This window comes from Bombus impatiens, unplaced genomic scaffold (genome assembly GCF_000188095.3).
Source record: "Bombus impatiens unplaced genomic scaffold, BIMP_2.2 scf_0837, whole genome shotgun sequence".
NCBI lineage: Eukaryota > Metazoa > Arthropoda > Insecta > Hymenoptera > Apidae > Bombus > Bombus impatiens.
Genome location: NT_177256.1, coordinates 231,943 through 253,075, shown reverse-complemented (window position 1 = coordinate 253,075; position 21,133 = coordinate 231,943). Strand labels below are relative to the sequence as shown.

General features: G+C 37.0%; 2 protein-coding genes across 7 annotated transcripts in view; one reads left to right on the top strand and one right to left on the bottom strand.

The window, feature by feature from the left end:
* The window catches only part of LOC100741270 (thyroid receptor-interacting protein 11), a 46,280-nt gene extending 27,939 nt beyond the window's left edge, over positions 1–18,341 (bottom strand). The window contains exons 1-3 of one of the 3 annotated variants that reach the window (XM_003492760.4): positions 18,050–18,341; positions 17,754–17,833; positions 14,616–14,690 (exon numbers count right to left, since the gene is read on the bottom strand). In XM_003492760.4, the coding sequence (XP_003492808.1) occupies positions 14,616–14,690; positions 17,754–17,833; positions 18,050–18,152 (258 nt within the window). In that variant the 5' untranslated portion in view covers positions 18,153–18,341. Of the gene's footprint in view, positions 1–2,200; positions 2,476–5,946; positions 6,198–14,615; positions 14,691–17,753; positions 17,834–18,049 lie in introns of those variants that run through there. The other 2 variants (XM_012390671.3, XM_012390672.3) reach the window with 2 other exon arrangements.
* A 277-nt stretch (positions 18,342–18,618) lies between these two features.
* LOC100742318 (band 4.1-like protein 4) overlaps positions 18,619–21,133 on the top strand; it is a 63,547-nt gene continuing 61,032 nt past the window's right edge. The window contains exons 1-2 of one of the 4 annotated variants that reach the window (XM_012390680.3): positions 18,619–18,739; positions 19,317–19,442. The gene's annotated coding sequence lies outside the window, so the exon portion shown is untranslated. The other 3 variants (XM_012390681.3, XM_012390682.3, XM_012390679.3) reach the window with 3 other exon arrangements.

The following is a 21,133-nucleotide window of genomic DNA, read 5'->3' as shown; positions in this document are numbered from 1 at the left end:
CCCCCCCCGGGCTGGCTCGATTTAACTCGCGATCGCTCCGACTCCGACTGCGATGTTTCTTCGTGCCACTATCGACATCGGTCCGTTTCTCGTGAAAACGAAAGTTTTTAGTGTAGTCAAGCCGATTGAATGACTCGATTCGACTTGATTCAAATCGGTTCCAGAGAGGATCGTTGCGCGGACAGCTTTAAACGCGCCCGGGAAATCTCAAATAATTGCCGTGACGTCTCGTTGCTCCACCGTGCTGCGATCCTTCACAATTTCCAGTGAACTCCATTTTCCATCGGTCTATCCAATTAATCAGCTGTTAATAGACGATCGACTGTAATTTCTTATACCCCAGGATCAGTGAAACGCGTTGCTCGATCGACGCACCGCACCGTCTTAGGAAAATTTGGTTGAAATGGATTATTGTTAATAACGTTGGCGTTGTTAACGTTGGACGATAACAAAGAACAAAGCCAATTATAGCGATAAATGTCGAGTGTAAGGTTCTTCGAAAGAGTCGAGACTTTCTTTGTTATTTCTATTTGAAGTAGGCATATGCGTTGCTCGATAAAAGAACGTTTCATGTAATAAAATGTTTAATGTTTTGGAGCTAGATTTTATAAACTACAGAAAGGATGTAGTAGTAGAGAAAAAGAAACGAAAGATTTGTTTGGTATTTTACGAGTTTCATGGATTCTCATGATCTTTTTACATATAAAGGGTACAGATATCGTAATAAAATTCCTTGACAATGAGTTGTATAATAATCATAGTTCCTGTTGATTTCTACAAACAAAAAATTACAGCCAGAAAAGATGAACTACATTTATCATCGAATTTACCTTTTAATTATTTGCCTTTCCCCGCATATTACATTACTTCCCCCGAATTCAACAACGACTTTGATTCCAGCCCGAGATTACATGTACATAATGGCGCATTAGCGCTATCTTCAGTTATAAAAACAGTTGAAAAATCATTTCTTTTGGCACTTCTCATTTAGCTGGTTGACGTCGAGGTTCATGCGTGACGAAACAGTTGTCAGTGACTCGAAACAAATAACGCCGTAAATTTTGCTAGTCTACCTTTTTTCTTCTTCTAAGTTTTCTCTTCTTCTTTTTTTTATATTTCTTCCTTTCCTTTCGTTAAGTGAAAATATGTCGGTGTTAATTTACTCGAGTTTACAGCATTCCGCGCGTCGTGTGTTTCAATTCACGCCTAAGTTTCTCCCCTACGCTCTGGACTCTGGTGTTCGACGAGCATCGAAGAATACGTTTCGCCTGTGTGTTCGTGTACGTTTCCTCTCCTTCTGGATGTGCCACATATGTCCCGGTGAAAATTTTTACCCGGATATACTTAACGAATTTATTTGTCTTAACAATTTCCTCCCGCCGGAATGCACGATCTAACGTGTTTTCTAAAAGCTCGCCGCGCTCTACTTCGTTCTGAATGAAACTGTTATTTGAACATTCTCCCGTACAGATTAGTCGGCCGAAGATGATGATTTTCCTTGGATCAATGACTCGACACGAAAGATTTGGAAAGTTAGAAACTTCTGTGCAATGTGCACAGTCGTATTGTTGCAAATTAAATTGAAATTGAAATTAAAATTAAAGACATTGGTATTGAGCTTCTTTCTTTTCCTTTCATTAACTTAGAGAATACATTTTGGAAGTTTAAATCTGGAGCCAAATTTCTGAAACAAGTATGTACATTGTATATACCTTTCACCATATATTACAAGCTAGCCGGATCCTTCTCTAGAATATCTCTAAAGATGCCTGCAACTAATCGGTAGAAGTCAAACACCTCGCGAATGTTCATAAGCAATATGATAGATTGTTGAATATCTGTTCGAGAAATTATGCAAACTGGTTTGCATTTGTTAGGATGGAAGACCAAGATTTAATTTCAAAGATTCGCGGTAGATTCCTGTGTATATTTCTTTCTGTTGCTTCAGTGTGAAAATATTTAACACATTGGAAGAATGTAAAATTTTTAAAATGTAACGCCGATGCACGTGTTGATGTTGGTAATATTCTAGTATTTTTATCGTTGTTCGTATGATCGAACATCTTACTTATAAAAATCTTCGACAACGGCTCAAAACAATTTGACGCGACAGAAATTTCTCGACTGTTCCTCAAACTGTCGCGTTTCCTCTTTTTCATTATCGTCTGAACTTTGGACACGACTGTCAACGGTTACTTACGTAAAGTCGAAACACGTCCCTGCATCGTGGTCTCTTGAATTAATGAACGGAAAATATTACACTGAATTTTCTGCGCACATCTATCGTTACTCCAAATCTGCGAATCTCGGATCGTCTTGTTACGTTGACGTGACTCTTGCAACTGCGGAGCACAGTACGCCAATCACGTGACGGTTTTATTGCGCAACTGGATCGGTGGACGGGGACCTTGATTACTCTTGCACCTTCACGGATATTTTTGCTTTTCATTTTTTTCCAAGTAGTCGTTCGATACTTACTTTTTATTCGAAAACAATCGATATTCGCTGCTTGTTTCCGTTCGTTTCTTGATGGAAAATATTTCAAATAGTGAGTTTGACAGTGACGTGAAATTTTAATTTCTAAACGCCTTTATTAATCTTGTTTTATATTGGCGTTGTTACCTTCGATTCCTGTGCTTTTATAGCGCTACTGTAAATTTTCTATTTGGCTCTCTGTGAGATTATCGATACAATTTTCCGTTGAAAATCTACTAACACGGAAAATTCATTTACCTGGTTCTGTCGGTAGCTTTTAGTTAACAAAATAAATTTATGTAACGTGACGTTTTTCCTATCGTTCGAACGTAACAAAAAAAATGAATACTGTAATTCTGAAGACTCGTATTGCGCAACTCGATCGGTGAACGCAGGCCTTGGTGACGCTTGCATCTTTACCGGCATTTTTATTTTCATGGCACGCGGTTGTGAACAACTTTTCCTTTTCATTCAGGTGCGAGGTTCGTCTGGTTATTTAGAAAAATACTTGTTAACTTGAAAGATATTTCCAATCGACAAGATCCTTCGCGATAATATGCTATCTCGATTGCGTTCCTATAGAAATCGTATGAAATTTTAGCGACGTTTGACGACTTTCTTAAGTAAACTTACAACTCAAATGAAAATAAAGAATGTACTTAGGAGAATAGTTAAAAGGCAAAAATTCGCTTAGTTTCAGTAACGAATAGATTTTTTAAGAATGTCTTATCACTTATGAATGTAACATGTTGGAAACGTGACATGCAAAAAATAGATAAGCAACAGACTAACACAAGTACAACTGAACATTATAAAGGATTCTGAACTACTGTCTCTAAGGTTAAAGTACAAGGATCGACTTAATTAATTGCAAGTAATGTACGTACGTTCCATACAACTTACGTACTTCATAAATGACACATTTTGTTCGGTTCACTCGAAGTTTAAGACTATTCCAATTGCTTTTTTCTTTCTTGTTTTAGTAGGGAAATGTTAAGCGAACATTTGAATATCGGTTTCGCTTACGTGAATATTATACAAGCGAGTATTAATTCTCCGTACGTTTTGCATCGTGCGATAATGAAAACGTTATAAGTTCTATGCGATAAAAAAGCCAGCTGTATCGGCGCGATCGAAATAACGTCGCGTCTGTATAGAACTTCGATAAATTAGGCTGTACGTTAATCTATCAATTGTAAGATACGCAATCTTAGTCACAGTTTTAGAAGCGTAGCGACGTGATGGCACCGAGCAGAAAAAATACTATGTATATCATTCTCGTGCCACGTTCTGCTTTCCATGGTGTTAATTATCGTCAATCAAGAATCTATACATCTAGACGAGTTTCGAATCACTGAAATTTGTTTTGTAAATTCATTTTAGGTCGACGAAATTTTTAATCTTCGCTATTAATCATCGTTAGTGAAGGATGCGTATTTTTAAATGGATTTTAAACGACCACAATTCATTCGAAACGTCAACGATTAGAAAAAAAAGAGTACGTTAAAAACGGAAAACATCGCGGTATTGGTGCACATAATCACTATGGCACTCAAATAAGCGTGCACTGCAAATTTTATCACGCGATAGCCTACACACTGACTTTTACAACAAAGATGACGGTAACGAACGTGTATACGGTTAATCGTTCCGTTCGTTAAGTAATCATAGGTAAGTTCGTCCTTCGTCTATTATCTACCGATAGCGTGCTCGCGTTTCACCGTTCGCGTTTCATTTTTAGTCGTTCGAGGTAAAACTAAACCTAATATTTTTTTATTTAAAAGTTAAAAAGTTGATATTAGATAAAAAGTTCTTCAGAAAGATAATATTGACAGTTGAAAATACTGGTAGTAATTCTATTCTATAGGATGTATGTTAATATAACAGTTTATTTAAAGACTTGGTAATTACACGAAATATCTCGTGATTAAGGTGTTTGTATAAAAAAATTGACTTCTCTTGATGTATGGTTTTTGGAAGATGATAATTTAGGAGAACTGTTTGTTTCGTACAAGCTTAATCGAAGAAAATTGAAAACGATAATATTTAATTCAGTACTATATTTTTGCCACTCCGTTGTATTAATTCTTCTATACTTGCTTTCCCAAAATATCGCCTAAGTCATAGCCGTTCAGTCGATAACCCGTCCTAAAAACGAAACTATATGACCATCGATATCCTAACAATCGATCCACGTTCTCAAAATATGAACCAATGACGCAGTTGCGCGATTCAACGCCGGAAATCTCTGTGTTTACCGGGTGCAGCAGCGTTCGCGTTTCGAAACACGTTTGTGGAAAATCATTTCATAGGGTTATTTGCATAGCGAGTGTTAATCCTGTTCATAATGTTCGCAACGTTTCGAGCGGTTTGTTACGCCGTACTGAATATCATCGTCGACAAATGGGCCGCGAGTCGGTTACAATAGCCATTTTAAGACACGGAGAAACGGTAAACTCTATGGAAAATATCACTATGTACGAACATGATTTTCATTCGTGTAAGTAACATATCGGTTGCCTATCCTTTCGTCTGATTATCGAGAAGGATTCTTTGCGAGAGATCTTTTTGCTTCTAAACGTAAGTCGCAAAGAAAAATCATACAATTTAATTAAAAACTCGGAACGAGTCGTGAAAGACTTAGAACGAATTAGATGTCTCGATAAATAGTTTTAGAAGCAGAAAAGTTGGTAATTACCCGACGATTCTAATGGAGGATGTTTTCCAATCTAGAAGAGGCGAAGTTAAACTGTGCCCGGTTGGAAACTTGTTGCGCACCCTCTGCGCTATCCAGGTCTCTCGTGCAATTAATCTTTATTATGAGGTAATTCGATCGTGAAGAATGATTATTAACATATAGTACGTCTCGATTGGGTTTAAATATCGTTCGGGTGCAGGTATGAAGGAGCACCGCGTCATTACGATCGAGCATGAACGCTCCCTTTGAGACACAGTACGAGGAAACGTAATATACTGCAAGTTCGCAATGTCTCTGTGTCTCGTGTGTCTCTTGCATTCGTTTTACAGCTAGTTAAACGTATCGAGGAATCAACGATATGTAACATTGTAACGCGATTCTTATCGGGAATCGTGACAAATATTAGCAGCGGCTGCCCGATACGGTAATCCTGTCACGGTGTGTTTCGATTCGTTCTCTTAATCGGCTCCAGCTAAATATCACTTATCGGATACCTCTATTACGAGCGAGCGTGCACGTACACTCGATACAAACATACATTTATGCTCTAAATCCACGCATAACTGACAAGTCCTCCATCAAATAGATACGTCACGATTTAAAACTTTTTCTATCCACTATCTTTCCAACCTGCTTTATCTAGAATTTCAATTCGGGTATATTTAGCATTTGAAACTAACAAAATCCATCGAAGCTGAAAGTTAATGGTAGCTATCGAACCCTACTTAACGTCTGTTTAAAAAGAATCAAATAAAAAAAACATATCCTCTTACTTGTATGAGTCGTGCTCATCTGCCAATGAGAATCACCAAACGTAGCTACCTCCTTACGTTTGCCTTCGAGTGAAACACCACAAGAATTCCCAGGGATGGAAGGTCAGGGGGGAAAAAGATGCGTAGATGCGTGGTTGCGGCACGGAGGAGTTCGCTCGCGGCCAAGGAAGAGCACGTTCGTCACGTGCTGGACAGCAACGCCACGTTTACGGCCCGATCGTCGAGAAGCGACTGTGCGTTCGCGACTACTCCACCTCCTACCACCTAGCAACCCTCCCCATGGAGAGGGCACACGCACCAAGAGGCCACGTTCTACTACTGACACACAAACGCTCGCGCCATAACCGCGAACGCAGATATCAAAGATACGTATGTACATACGGTGTTTTTACAGCTACATACATAGGTGTAGATTGTAGATCCGGTGTGCGCGTGCGAGCATACACCCGAACCAAGTACAGTCGGGCCTGTGTAAACGAAAAGCGCATTACCTCCGAGAACAGAAACAGAAAGAAATGCAGGTAGAAAACGCACAGTTACACCGGCGCGGCGCGGCTGCCACGTGTGCCGCTGGCCAAACTTTGACGCTACGTAAGCTTATGTCCCGGTGACTCTACCTTTTACAAGACGAATGTGTCGGAGCAGACAGGGCACTGGACGAAAATGTAACTCTCATTTTGTGGTCAGTTGGTTTCTGGACCTGCTTTTAACAGCGCGGCTATGGACAATGCAATGTTTAGTTTGGTGATCTTGCAGGTGTCTGATGGGTCAATATAGACCATTTTTCCGAGAAATCTATATCGCTTTATCGACTCTATTTTAACAGTTTCCAGCCTAATATTAGCCATGAGCGGAAGACGTGGACAGAAGCAGTCTCGGACGCGAGCTCTAGAGTTCGTTAATCAACGATAACCTGAATAAAGAAAATACCAAAGTGATTGATCTATGAATAATCGTCATTTTAAAATTGTTATCATTTTGTCTAATACGATGCGTTGGTTGGTGCATCTGTACAACAATATATTCGGCTTGCACGTGCGTATGCCACGCTCGATGCAATTCCATTAGTTCGCTTTCCAATGACAAACGCAAGTGCATCCGAGCGATGGACGATCGTTGCACGCATACTGCGTGTCGTAGACACTGTCACGTTTGCACGCAAATGATCGTACACGAGTCTCTTTGTGTACCACGTTGACGATCCTTGGGCCTTGGAGACAAGACACGATATGCTACTTCCTAATGTTGCTCGGTTACCGCGTGCATCTCTTCCGTGTGAGGACATTCAAACTTTGAGTCAAAAGTTTACTTCAATATCTGTTTTCATATATTTTGGATCATCAAGAGAAAGTATGGCTGAGTACAAAGGTAGAATCGCGTTGGTTAAAGTTTTAGAGACTTCGGAATTACATGAAATTGCTAAATAGCTGAAATGGGAAGAAAAAGTAGAAAAATATCTAGCTTTATGGTATAAGTACTCGTGGAAAATGAATGCGAGCTTTAGCTCCGGAAGTAGAGGTCGAGGATAATGAACATGTTGAGAGCTAATTAAGTTACCTAGGTTTCTAGAAATTTTGTTTTTTCATTTCGACCGATGTTAAGTTTTTTGTCGGATAAATTTTTAGACAAAAGCTCCTTCAACTAATAAGTAAAAAATTAATAAGCGAGGGTTAATTTCAGCAAGATATTAATCCGCTTTAATCTGTTTTTGAGTAATATAAATATTTATAAACAAAATTCTAAAGTAATCAGACCGAAGAAATTGCATAAAAATACGATGATACAAATCATACCTTGTGATAAATGTAGTCTGCATTATAAGGTACAAAACGTCCAGACGAGGATACAATCTTCCTAAACGAACAAATTGCACGAAGATGTCCTTCCACGAGATGAATTTCACAATGAATATACACTATTACTATTTTGAATGAAACTTCTGTATTCTATGTATTCACCATAAATCGTTACACTCACTAGAAAAAATTTATAACGTGGAAAAAGAAATCATACCGAATCTTGTACTACCTTCACTTTAGAAAACGCGTTGCAAACCAAACATTTAAATTTTCTATGGTTTATGATATGCCTATGAATATTGCTTCGATTTGTTAACATTATCCCTTTGCAATGAAAGAAGCGAAAGAAGTAACTAGTTGAAAGGTAAAAATCTTATAAACCGTAAGTTGCTAAAAGTAACGGAATGTTTTCACGTCGCGAATCCGCACTTTCCAGAGCGTATAAAGATTCATTAAAAAAAAAGTTTTCTCTGTCGGGCAAAATGTGTCGTTCAGACGAAAGAATACCGCAGACGTAATCATGAATAATGTAATTAGGCCAGGCTACCACCTTTTCCGTTGGGATATGTTTGTGTACGAATGTATAACGCGTCACTGTTAACGACAGGACATTTTTATCGGCCCCCATGTGAACGGGGCTGCGGGCGCAGCTGAAGGAAACCAGAGTGGGAAAGGTACATTACCGGTGACATTATGATAATCGCGGGATTGCCCTCTTCAGCTTCTTCCCCCACTGGCATCACAGTCAGCGTCGTTTTTTGTGGGTACGAGCCCACCTACGAGGAATTTCCTTTTTCAACGAAAGAGTACTGTTTCGCCGACTGGAAACTAACCTGGTACGTCATTCATGATACAACACGTTTGTCCACGTTTGTCCACGTTTGTCATTAAAAAGCGTCTTAAGATTTTTTGATAACTTTGAGAACAGCGATTGATATCATCGTATTTGAAAATGAAGAGGAGGTTGGCGATAACAAAAGCTATATCTAATGAATAGATCGCTTTGAAGCTATTGAAATGTTAATTCCATATTCAGATCCATATATGTTGTAAAATATGTTGGAACTTGGTTCCAAAAATGGTGGAAAACATTTTTACTTGAGCATAGTTATTAGTTTGTTAGACCTATCGTACAATTAGATTTCAGATGGATTTAGTTAACAATTTATTTTTCACTATCTCGATACAATTACAGCGAATGTGTCGTAACATACTTTATCAAATTTTCTTCGAATTTTATCGACATAATGCCGATAGTCGATATCCTCGCGAGCGAAGCAGCCTCTATTAAAGCGAACTTAATCCATTTTGTTTGATTCATTGAAATTTTCAATCGTGTACTACCGGCTATTCGAATAAAAGAATAAAGGAAGCGATACTGTTTCGTAAATAGTACTTTGTTCTCGAGTGAAATTTCATGGCAGTCGTATTATTAAAAGCTATCAACTAAAGTGGCGTTCAAAGAGATAGCGTGGGGCGGTGGTTCTAATATTAACGAATAAAAATAACATTTAAGGGTTTGTTCTACTGACCTTTTGGCGAAATTCTTAATTAGACGAACAGAGTAGCGATAGACACGTAAGCGAAGTGAAAGCTCGCTCGACCTACATTTATAGCCATTCCTGGAGGGTAGTCATAGACACTATCACCCCCGGAGACTAAGCACCCCCGTTATTCAGCCTATCATGCTCTGATGCGTTATCAACGAAAACGAACCATTAACGTTGGCACACGCTGGTTACATCGGATCGATGCGTTTCCTTTTTTTCGTCAAAAGATAAAACGTTTAACTCATTCGAATTAATTACGAGAAAAGCGAGATAGATCAAAGTTTTTCGATTCGCTTTTTCGAGTTTCCAATCAGTTTTGTGCAAGGTTATTTAACTTCGTGTATCGAAGTTTAGTATTTTTTCAGAATCAATCATTTTACGATGTTTTAAATATCACAGGAATTTTCTCCCATCAAATCTACACGTTTTTTATCGAAACACTTACGCAGCAAAACTAATCGTGCCTTTTCCAACGACTAATTCGATAACGCTTATTTCTATTTTATAAAGATGTTATAGAACGAGGTCGGTCATTTATCGAGCTACGTTTGAAAATACATAAGTGCTAAATGCAAGTTCAAATGGTATTATGGAACGGCAATTAACGTGCTCTTATTAAGTTAATATGTATTTAGCCAGTACGAACGCGACTACGATAAAGTGTCTCACAGTTAACAAATTAAGCTGATATTTGTATTAATAACTATCAACGCAACATTATATTCATTTTCGAGAGGCCGTATCTGCGCGTAACATGTTTCACCTGCACATACTTATACGGATACAGGGTCACGTTTTTAATTCCTTCAGCATACATAAAAAACGGGCACAATTCGTATCATACTATAAATAAACTTAGCATTAAGTAATTTACGATGCATTAACCGCGACGATTAAAAATGATGCGTCGACCATTTATGTGTCGCGAACCATTGTCGGCAAGGAATGACTCATTGCGACGAATTTTATCTTGCTTAATCGCAAGTTCTTACGCGGTCGCTCTGATGGAAACAGTACGATGCTTCAGCATCTGATTAGTTATTAAAAGTCGAAGTGGCGGAGGTCACCGACTACATCCGGTGCTCGTGAGTGGCACAATGTCTTGTGATCGGTCGCGTTGAAGCCACACGTGCCCGACCCCATCGCGATCATGTAGAACGACTAATTTTAATTCGAATAACCGCTAGACACGAATTTGAAATGGTACGACAATAAGAAAAATATCGAACAAAATGAAACATTTCTTTTTGAACAGTGCTCACAACGATGACGAGGATGAACAGAAAGAGGTTTAAGACCAATCCTTTGTTGGTCCAAGATATGAAATAAAGTGCGAGGCTATGGTTATCGAGCTTATCTCGCATTCCTAGCGAACGTTCTTGCCGTGGTACTGAAACAGTGCAATATCGAAGTGGCTTTTTCAGCCATCTCCTTCTACGATATTTTTCACTCTTTATATCTTGATACTGCCAACTTCGATAAACACTCAATAATTTTTTTATCCTTCTTTCATTTTCTATTTTGTTTTCTATCATTTTTAATGGTATCAGTTATTAGCGAGAAAGAAGATTAGATCGTCTCATGTTTAATTTTGAAATTGCTTTCTTGATTGGCGAAGTTACGTAACTGTTTTAGTACGGAATAATTTGTCCTCTCGGATAATCCGAACAATGTATCTTTCTAGTTAATACGAATTTAATAAACTACCTACTCTGACAATTAATTAAACTTAAAGAGTCACTCGTTCAATTTGTTTTTTCCTAAAATGTATATGCACGTCTTAACGCGTAATTATTTCGTTTCCTTGAACAAGAGTAAATATTTCTTCCAATAAAACGATGTAGCACGCTTAAGATAAAAATTAGATACATGTATTTTTTACCTTTATACTATGTATTTTCGTTCATTTGTATAAAACATTCAAGTTATATATAATTTTACGAGCTACTGATTATAAAAAAATAATCTAGCATAAAAAGTGGTTTAGCCAATTAAACATAGGAACGAAATATCTATTATGCTAAGAAACTGTAATTGAGAACTGCAGTTTTTGCGATAGCAGACGTGAGATTGTTTTTTCAAATAATTTTACGACATCAAAGAGCAGTTAAACGGACTAAGTCATCCCTACATTACGTTAATAAAAACATACAAATCGACCATTAGTTGAAAATGCGGAAATTCTGGGTCTCGATAGTCTTTTTAAATATTTATATACTATATAATTTTGCCATATATTAAACAATGTCAAATTGCTTCTTAATTGCATCAGATTCACGGAAAATACCCTACTGACTCATTAAGCCATTTATTTGCAACTCTCTGTCAATCAATTTGCATAGTTGAATATAGTCTTTTAACACTGCGTTTATGAAAAGGAATTGCAAAGATTCGTTCGATATTTCTTTATCGTTATTTTTTTTAAGAAATATTTAATCCTTAACAGCTTAAGCAATGGGAGTAATACTTTCGGTACCAACAGAGTCTCCCTTGGACAAAGAAATAAAAACGCTAGCTTTCGTAAACCCTTCCACGTTCGTGAACCAAACTGCAATCTTCTCGCTTTTCAATCGTTCGAATTACTATGGCGAAAATGGCACACGGAAAAAATAATCTCGAATTGGGCGGGAAACGGCAGCAAATAGGTGCTGCTCTTCATTCAGGTTGCACAACGACGCGTTACATTCGCGTCTAAACGCTTGCGTCACTTTCGAAACTTAATAACGCACCGTGGCAAGCAATTTAATGACACTCGATCGCGGATTATTATTGCGATGACCTAACAATGAGTTATCGTCTTTCGAATGTTAACAGGGTAAAAGTTACGAGTCGAAGCAGGGTACGTGCTTCGTCGATCGTGCAACTGATTCTTTACGATACGTTCATTGTCGTACGGATGGTTTCCATTTTCATGTTTCTCCCTTTTTCATTTCCATTTTGTCGAGGCGTGTAACACTCGAGAGAGACGCGTTTGTACTTACACGGTCGTTTCTGCATACATGGTTGTCGGTGGGTTCAGGGAACTCGGGTTGCTCGTGAGCTCAGAATGAAATGGTACGCGCCCAACAGCTGCGTGAAAACCACGTGAAATTGCTTTACCTATTGCGACGCAATTTTTGTTGTTACGTTGGTTATGGTAAAAGAACGTCGCACCAGGAAGCTAATGAATATTATTCAGGAATACATTTGTAAACGGAACTCGCGTACTGCCTGCTATTCCATTGATAGATGGAACGCTGAATAATTTTCAAACGCGTGAAATGCTTCTTTCAATGTTTTATGCTTGTTTTACGAGACAGCGAATTAAGAAAGTTTGTTGTAACTACGGTAATGCTATTAAGTGCCACTGATTTAATATTAATTGTATATGTAGGATAAGTCAACGTAATTGTTAAAAATTGTCCAATGATTGTATTCTTCCCTATTTAAGAATGTAAATATAATAGGAAAAACAAAATATTAGAATCAGACATTTTTCGTTTATTTATTAGTCTTTTAACTATCTACATATTAGATTGTAATGAAAATTTGCTACAATATACGTATGCGTTCTTTGAAACACGAAGTCAGTGTTATTCTTATACATCTATCGCATCAGACTGTACAAAGTACATATTTAAATATGTATCATTATTTATACGTATATTTCTTTCATGTTACATACAACGAAAGCTGTCTCGGTTTGTATACCAAGAACGCTTTTAGTTCCAAGAATACCGCAGCAGAAGAGTTAACGTTAGAAACGTCACTTGCATCAGAATGATACATTGCTGAATTAGCGACAATTAGGGATAATTATTTTCATTACACATAACTATTTGATCTGAATTAAACACGTATATTTTCTTCTGCATAAAATATGTGTATAGCAGATTTCTCCAAAAACTTGGATATTTCTAACGTTAACATTTTCGCCGCGTAATTAATTACGTATTGACTTCAGCTACTCTTAACAAGTATCAAGTTCAAAAAAAGGCTGTTTAACTTTTTTTTGCACTTTTTTACATTATTATCATATACATATTTCATTATTGATTTTTACGACGAAGGAGAATAGAGCCAAATTCCCTAACGACCAGAGATAAGCGTACAAGTTGAGTCATTAATTTAGACGTTAATGCAGTTTGCAATTAGTTTGCAATTGGAAGTAGCTTTTATAAATACTAATTAAAGATGAAGGCTATTTCAAAAAATGGATAACTTATTTCAAATAAATCGCATTAGAATCCCGTAAAAGTGGCACACAAGTAAAAGAAAAAAAAAGTAGTGCGAGATACAAGAATATATATTTCAGAGTGCGAAGAGAATTTGTAAGCCAATACAAGTATGTACATACTTAGCGAAGTTTTAAGCGTCGTGTATTACCGACGACGCGTGTGGAAGCGTTGAGTGGAGTAGAAGAGCGCGAGGCGTACAAATGAAATGCGAAGAAGAAACAGTGTTTAGCAGTTTTGTATCTGCCTCATCAGCTGCTACTCAGCATTACACAGCGTGCACGGCAACAGCAACGGCAGTGACAACGGCATTGGCAACGGTAACAGCAACGAAAGCGAACCGATCGAGACCGATTAATTACAACGAATGAAAGTTCGTGGAAATGTACGTTCAACTGTACTAATTAATAACGATATTTTGAAAGTATTACTTTTCCTCTCATCGAACTGGTACTATATTAAATGCAATAAATTGGCGTTGAATATCGGACCATATAATAATACTTATATTATGCATGAATCAAACGAATTGATTAAAGATCCTCTATTAATGTTTTGGATATTTGAGCAGTTGGAAGTAAAACATAGAGTAAAATACTACGGAATACATATACGTGATAATTGATAGATACTTGTAAAGTCCGAATGTGCCGTAATTTTTTCAGCAAACGTTACGTTTTATATCGGTAAATTTATATAGGCCTCGCTATTCATAATGAACATAATTGCAGAATTCCTGGCAATTATTAGGTTTCAATGAAATAAATGTGGAAAAATCGAAATATATCGATGAAACTGATTTTTCTGGTAACTTATACGAACACAATTACCTATGGATATTGGATACTTAATTAACGTTATTGCTTAGCGTTCAACCTTATTATATTCTACTTTTTAAACTAAACTAACAACGTGTTATTACTGAGCCATGAATGCATATAAAATCCTGCAAAGAAGATTGTCCTAGCGTTGAATATGCAAGTTTATATAAAAGAAGACAATATTATTCGAAGTTTTCCATTAAAACGTGTCCACATTCCTAGTGGAGTTTCTCGTATAACCTTGTATAACAGCATTAGTAAGAAATTAAGATTTTTTAAACTCACCGAATCCTTTGGTTTTGCGTTTAATTCGACGACAGCCTTCTGGAGTTCACAGTTCTGCCGTCGTAGTAGCGAAATCTATGCAAAATGAGATAAGTAGTCTTTAGTAGTATTTTAATACTCCTAGCATAGAGAATTAAACATAATCATAATCGCTGAAATTATTTGCTGTCTAATTACATACATATATCGAGTTACATTCCTGGCGCAGATTATGTATTGATATTGGAACGCGATAAACTCAAGATACCCTGGATTGTTTCTTGATTAAAGAATACTCGATACTCTGAAAATGAATTTCTAAGCTTAATTAGTAAAGTACCACAAACTATCCAAGTTAGAACGGATTTTCATCGTGATCTAACAATAAAAAAATGATAATGTTGAAATTTTGAGAAGCGAGTTTGAAGATTATTCGTGACGTGTTCGATAGCTATAATGGCGTCAAAAGTAGTTATTTTTGGAACTCGATGATTTTGTTGAAGCAGCAACGAAAAATCGGTATCTTCTAACCTGAAGGGGAGCGAAGAAAAAAATGGAGGGAAAAAAGGAAAGTTGACATGGGGAACGTGGTAATCACGCTACGGACTTAAATATTGGTAACCATAATCAGAAGGAAGTCCGGTGGTACGCCGTGGGTATACGAACCGTACGATGCGCGTTTCTGTTTGCCTTCCTTATCTCAGGTTTGCGCTGCGATAACCACCACCAAACCCCTTCTTCAAACGTTATTTCACCTATACGGTTCACAATCTTACTACGAAAGCTGGGAGCAACGAAAGTGAAACGATTTGAAACGTTCTAAATCGACCACAAGTAATGCGCTTAAATGGTTAGATACCTTTTTCGAGTTATCGATAGTTTCTAGACCTATAAGCATAGTTTTCGATGAAGAAATATTTTATGAAAAATAACGATAATTTGATAAGCCTGCTTCAGAGAAAAATATGAAAGGAAAAATGAATTTTGTGATATTTAGAGATTTTGGTGATTACAACGGAATAATAATGTCTATTTATTAATGTTTTCTAAGGGTTTTTATACACATAGAGTTTAATGTGAAGTTTGTTATTTACAAGTACATCTTTTATTCAAATTTCAATAGAATTGTTAATTTAAAAGAAAATATCAACACATTTATCGAAGTTATATAATCTGCTGTAAACGTATCTAGTAAGTGAGTTAATTTAGAAAAAAGATACAACAAATTTATCAAAGTTATATAATCTACTGTAAACATATCTAGTAAGTAAGTTAATATAGAACAGCTTTAATATAAAGTTTCGAGGAAGAATTTAACGAAAGTATCATTAAAACGTTTCGATATGAAGTTTTATAAAACAAACTGAACGAAAAAACCAATAAAGAATACGCGATCGATCTTTGTAATTACCATCGTATTCGATCAAAGACACTCCCTAAACCATGTAGTTTATATTCTAGGAACACGGCTCGGATATCGAACGTTAATATTGGAAAACGATATTAAGATTCCAGCAGGTTGATAACACGATTAACAGATGCTTCAGAGTTTCAACAGTTTTATACGCCTGCACTACCATAATAGTTACGTACAATTTTGATGTAAAATATAACTTCATTTTCTATGATCATACGTGATAACGAGTGTAATGATTTACGAAATTAAAGAACGACTGTCTAAAACACATAACGGTTCAATAAGACAAAACACAATTATTAAAAAGATTAATACAATTGCTATTATTTATCATAAGCTCTCGTAAAATATAAATCCCTAAATGATGTTACATTGAAAATTTCCCTTGTTTTCCATGTAATTCGCTCTGTATACAAAAAAATAAAACCCTGCTCTTCGCCACCCAAATTCTTTGTCTTTCCCTCCTGTCTTCGCATGATTAATTAGTCAATTCATTTTATCGTATAAATTCCACCCTCTCTAAAGCTCTTCCCACCTATATATGTACATATGTACATACATATATATATAGTTGCGCGATCAATTTACGAATAGTTGCGTTTCGTGGCAAATACACGGTATCTCCCAGGTATGACATAAAAGTCAATCGGTACGTTAACATTGCAACGTTATGCATATAGGTATTTCTAAAGAAGGTAGAGGGCATAGGATGCGAGTATTGTTAATGCAGAGCCAAAGGCTTTGATATCGCTATCTATCGGTTCCTAGAACAACAGAGGGTACCGTCCTGAAGCTTACCACAAAAGCACGAACAAACGTGATGCACGCTTTCGGTCCCTTATGCTTCCACAAATTGTCCGCGATAACAGACCGGAACGACGTGACCGTGCAGACTTCAATGACCCCTCTGCCCCCCTTCGCTATCCCTCCCCTGATGAAACTATTTTTGCACAATAGAACGATTGCTGTTCGAAGGTCGAACATGTAATATTTTATGGAAGCAATGCTACAATACCCAGGAAAATGGAATATTTAAGCTCTTTCCTAGATGAGTTTTTAACGAGAAAGACGGGAATTTAAAGTGTAAAATGTCATGAAATCGAATGGTATTTTTTTTCTTTTGAAAGATTGGCAAGAAACGATGTCATTATTTTTCTTTTTTTGTTTAATGCTCTAAAAAATATTGTAATGGTATCGCTTTATTACGTGGAAAGTATGATTGATAGCTTATGTAATAAAGGACAGCTTCCTATCGCTCCTTGTTGAGAATTGAAAGGATTCGGGGTTGGTGTCATATGAGATAAGGTAAACGTGTTTACATAGTACTCAATCCCGTTTAATATGGAAAGCAACATCTGTTAAAATAATTCCAACTGCAAGGTAACTGTGTCCTTATCGAGGTAGTCAACATCTGCGTATATGTAAAGAATTTGCAATAAAATATGTTATGCGATCGATTAGTAGAATCAAAATTAGTACAACGTTAGAGATGCCGTGAAAATATAAGAACTTAGTAAAATACAAAAATAAATACACTCAAGACAATTTTTTACATTTAACGAATTACCATTTTCAAAAAATTGTCTATCGAATATTACATATTGCAGGACATTATGTATTTGTATATTCCATATAACGATATTTTCAATGACATTCTTATGCAAGGCTAAGACAGTTAAAAACACATATTAATAAATTAATGAATTACTAATCAGCAATTTAAAAATCAAAATTATACTTACTTCAGCGTCTTTCGAGTTGAGTATTTCTTGCAATTCAACGCATCTTTCGTTCGCTTCCTTTAATGCTTTCGATCGTTCGTCTATGCAAAAAAGATTATAATATTATTTGTAAATGATGAAATTATGAATAGTTGTATTCGTCATTTTATATCTTTACGATTCGAATTTCCCGCCATTACGTCACGCACTCACTCGATAAAATAAACTCTTACATTGACAGTCGTCAGTAATTGACGTTACGTGATACTAGGTTATGATTTACATTGATTACATGATTCAGAGATGATTGTACATACCTATTTCCTCTACTATACCCTCCGATAAGACTTCCTTTGTAAAGCTTGTTAACTGTCCCTTTAAATTCGACAAGCTAGGCAGTCCGTCACCGAACCACGCCATTTTCCACGTCGACACTTATCCTTGAGTGTACTTTTTAAGGACTATATGAACACTGTTTTTCAAACTTATATGCACTGCATATTTTGACAAAACTACATTACTTAACGGCATAAAAATATCAAAACATGAACTAACAGGAACCTCGCACGTAGTAACCTTCGCAAAACATACAAGTTTAGTTGCGAGCATTGTCGGCAACATTACATAAAAAATTACTAGATTTCTCGGGACCTTTTCAGCTTAAATAGTAGTGTACCATATGGTGGTACAAACTCTGATCTATTGAAATTGTTATTGATATTCACGATATACTGTCTCCTTTTATTTTGTTCTGACGTTAATAAAAACAGTTTGCTAATTCAATCAATAATGTTACAATGTTATCACAGGAAAGCATATACATAATTTTATCGATCGACTTTTCTTATCGACGAACTCGCTTTTTAGTTCTTTAATATATCTAAAGAGTGCAGTATTAACGACTGAATTTGACACTTTTTTGAGAGAAACATTTTAGAGTAGTTCTTGTGCGAGCAATTCCAAATCGTTATGCGCAATATAATATCATTAACTAGAAGAATGATAAGGTAATTGATATCTCCTTTCTATTTGATACAATCAGTTTAAAATCGTTTTGATTTTATCGAATATTATATAAACCTACGACGTTTTAATCAGTGAAGTAATAATATTTTTATTATATCTAATATTAACCACAATATTCCGGTGTTTATCTAATACGATATTGCATATGCGTTGTAGGTGAATGCGTAAATATTTTAATAAACGTCATTCGGAATGTTCGAAATATTTATTAATTCATGATAAGATCTGGAGAAGAAGCGCCGGAATCATTTGAAAACGCTACGGTTGTTCCACGAAACATGCACCTGTAACACCTGTTTTAAATAGGACGCTCTCGCGTCAATTTACTTTATCGTTCCCTGGCAAATAAATTGTCCAGTTTCTCTACCCAGTTTGATAAATGTTAATTTGAGAATAAAAAATCTTCTCGGAACGGCGTCGAGGCATACCATTTTGAAAAGTGATAAAGTTTTCGACACAGATTGTTCTAAAGGAACCTTTCTTCTGTTTTACCTCTTTTTTCTTCCTTTTCTTTTCGCTCTTTTAATTCACGTGTCGCGTATTGCCTTTTATTTTTAGGAAGTCAACCCGATTGCATGGGCATTATGGAGCAGCACCTTTTTACGGGGCTTCCTTTCTCTGCGGCGTGTACCAAAGTATTAGGAAGAATGATGGGCACGAGGCCGAGATCTTCAACAGAGGAAGGTGAGTAGCGGTTGAGAAAGGGACAGACGCTTCGCTATGCTGTGCTTACACGCAGTGCCGTATCGTTTTTCTCGAGTACATGAGAGTAAACGGACTTGTTTTTAGTTACGTGAAAAGTTAGTTACAATTCTTCTGCTAATAAGTGGTTATTTTTTTCCATTGAAACAAACGCTGTCTTTATTTTTCAATTACATGTAACTTTCAAATCACATGTAGATTTTCATTTTATTAGAATTTTAATGTATTTTAAATTCTATAGAATGACAGAGAATTAATAGTTGATGATTTAATTATTACCACTTTTAAAGATCGTTTACTTAGTGCGAAGATGATATAATTCCTAAATTACACACAGTTCATACTTTCGTGGTAGGTACATAGGAAATAAATCAGTAGTCATTTAAAAGAATAAACAGCTATTTCAATAATTCCTAGTTATATAATAACTTAACGAATAATTTCTTAGAAACGGGCGATTTCATAATTTTCAAATTAGAAACTAATAAGAATATAATAATATAATAAATAGTATAATAGCATAAACTACAACATGATAAACGAACTAATACAATAATGTATAGTACAATAATGAGTGTCTATATGAATATCGATTTGCATTGGCAATAATTCTTCCACCTATCTGGCAATTATGATTTATTTCGAAACTATCTGATTCTGGCAACAGGTCCGGTGAAAAATTTATTATTATTTATTTGTATAATCGCAACAACTTAACCAAGTAACAATCGGCGTTGAAAAAGTTTTGGTGGTCGCGTGACGCGCCGCAGTTTCAAACACGAAAGGAAGAAGAGGGCTGAGCGCAACGGGCAAAGGAAGAGTCCCGAGTGGCAAGCTACGTCACTGTCCACGCGATCACGATTAACAGAGTGAACAGCACGAGACGTCCGAGCGCGCGAGCAAGACGGAACGCGTGGCGAAGGAAAGGTAGAGGAAAGGAAAGGCGCGCAAGGTAAAGGCACATCTGAATCCTACGGTTGACTCGGCTCAGTCTGATCCGAGCCAAGCCACTGCCCTGGCACGACGTTGCTCGCTCTGTACGCGGTTGTATCCGCAGCTATTCTTCGTCCTGCTCTTGACACACAGCACGGCACAGTGCACTCGGGGCCGCGGTCTAATCCACTGGTGTCATCGATTACCGATCCAACTTGCTTCCTACGCATCGATTCTCGCTGCGCGGTCAGTTTAAGCTGTGGCGAGCTCCCGCTCTCGCCGAGTTCGCCCGACAGACAAAAATCACCGCCCGATATGTCACAGTGCATGCACCAGCACCGTGTCGATTGGTTCACGCGCGTCCAGTGAACCACCGACGGCGCCTGATTTCCTTGGCTTGGCTTCGCTCGTCGCACGGTTTTTGTTCGGTTTTTCGTTTTCGACGTATATACGTATAAATAGTCTGCGATTCGTGACTCGTGCGCGCGTTTGTCAATACGGAGACGTTTTATGAACCCTGCGGTGATTCGACACACCGGAAGTGTGATGATCCTTCTGGCGGGACGTGCTGCATCGATCAACGCGGCGACAGCGTACCTTCGATCTGGGATCTAAGTTTCGCGGTCAAGGTGTGTATCATTCAACTCTGTTCTTACCAACTTTACCTCCAATCTTACTTTTTTTTTTCGTTCTATCCTTTGTAATCTCCTATGGTGCAAACGCTTTTGTTTCGACTTGAC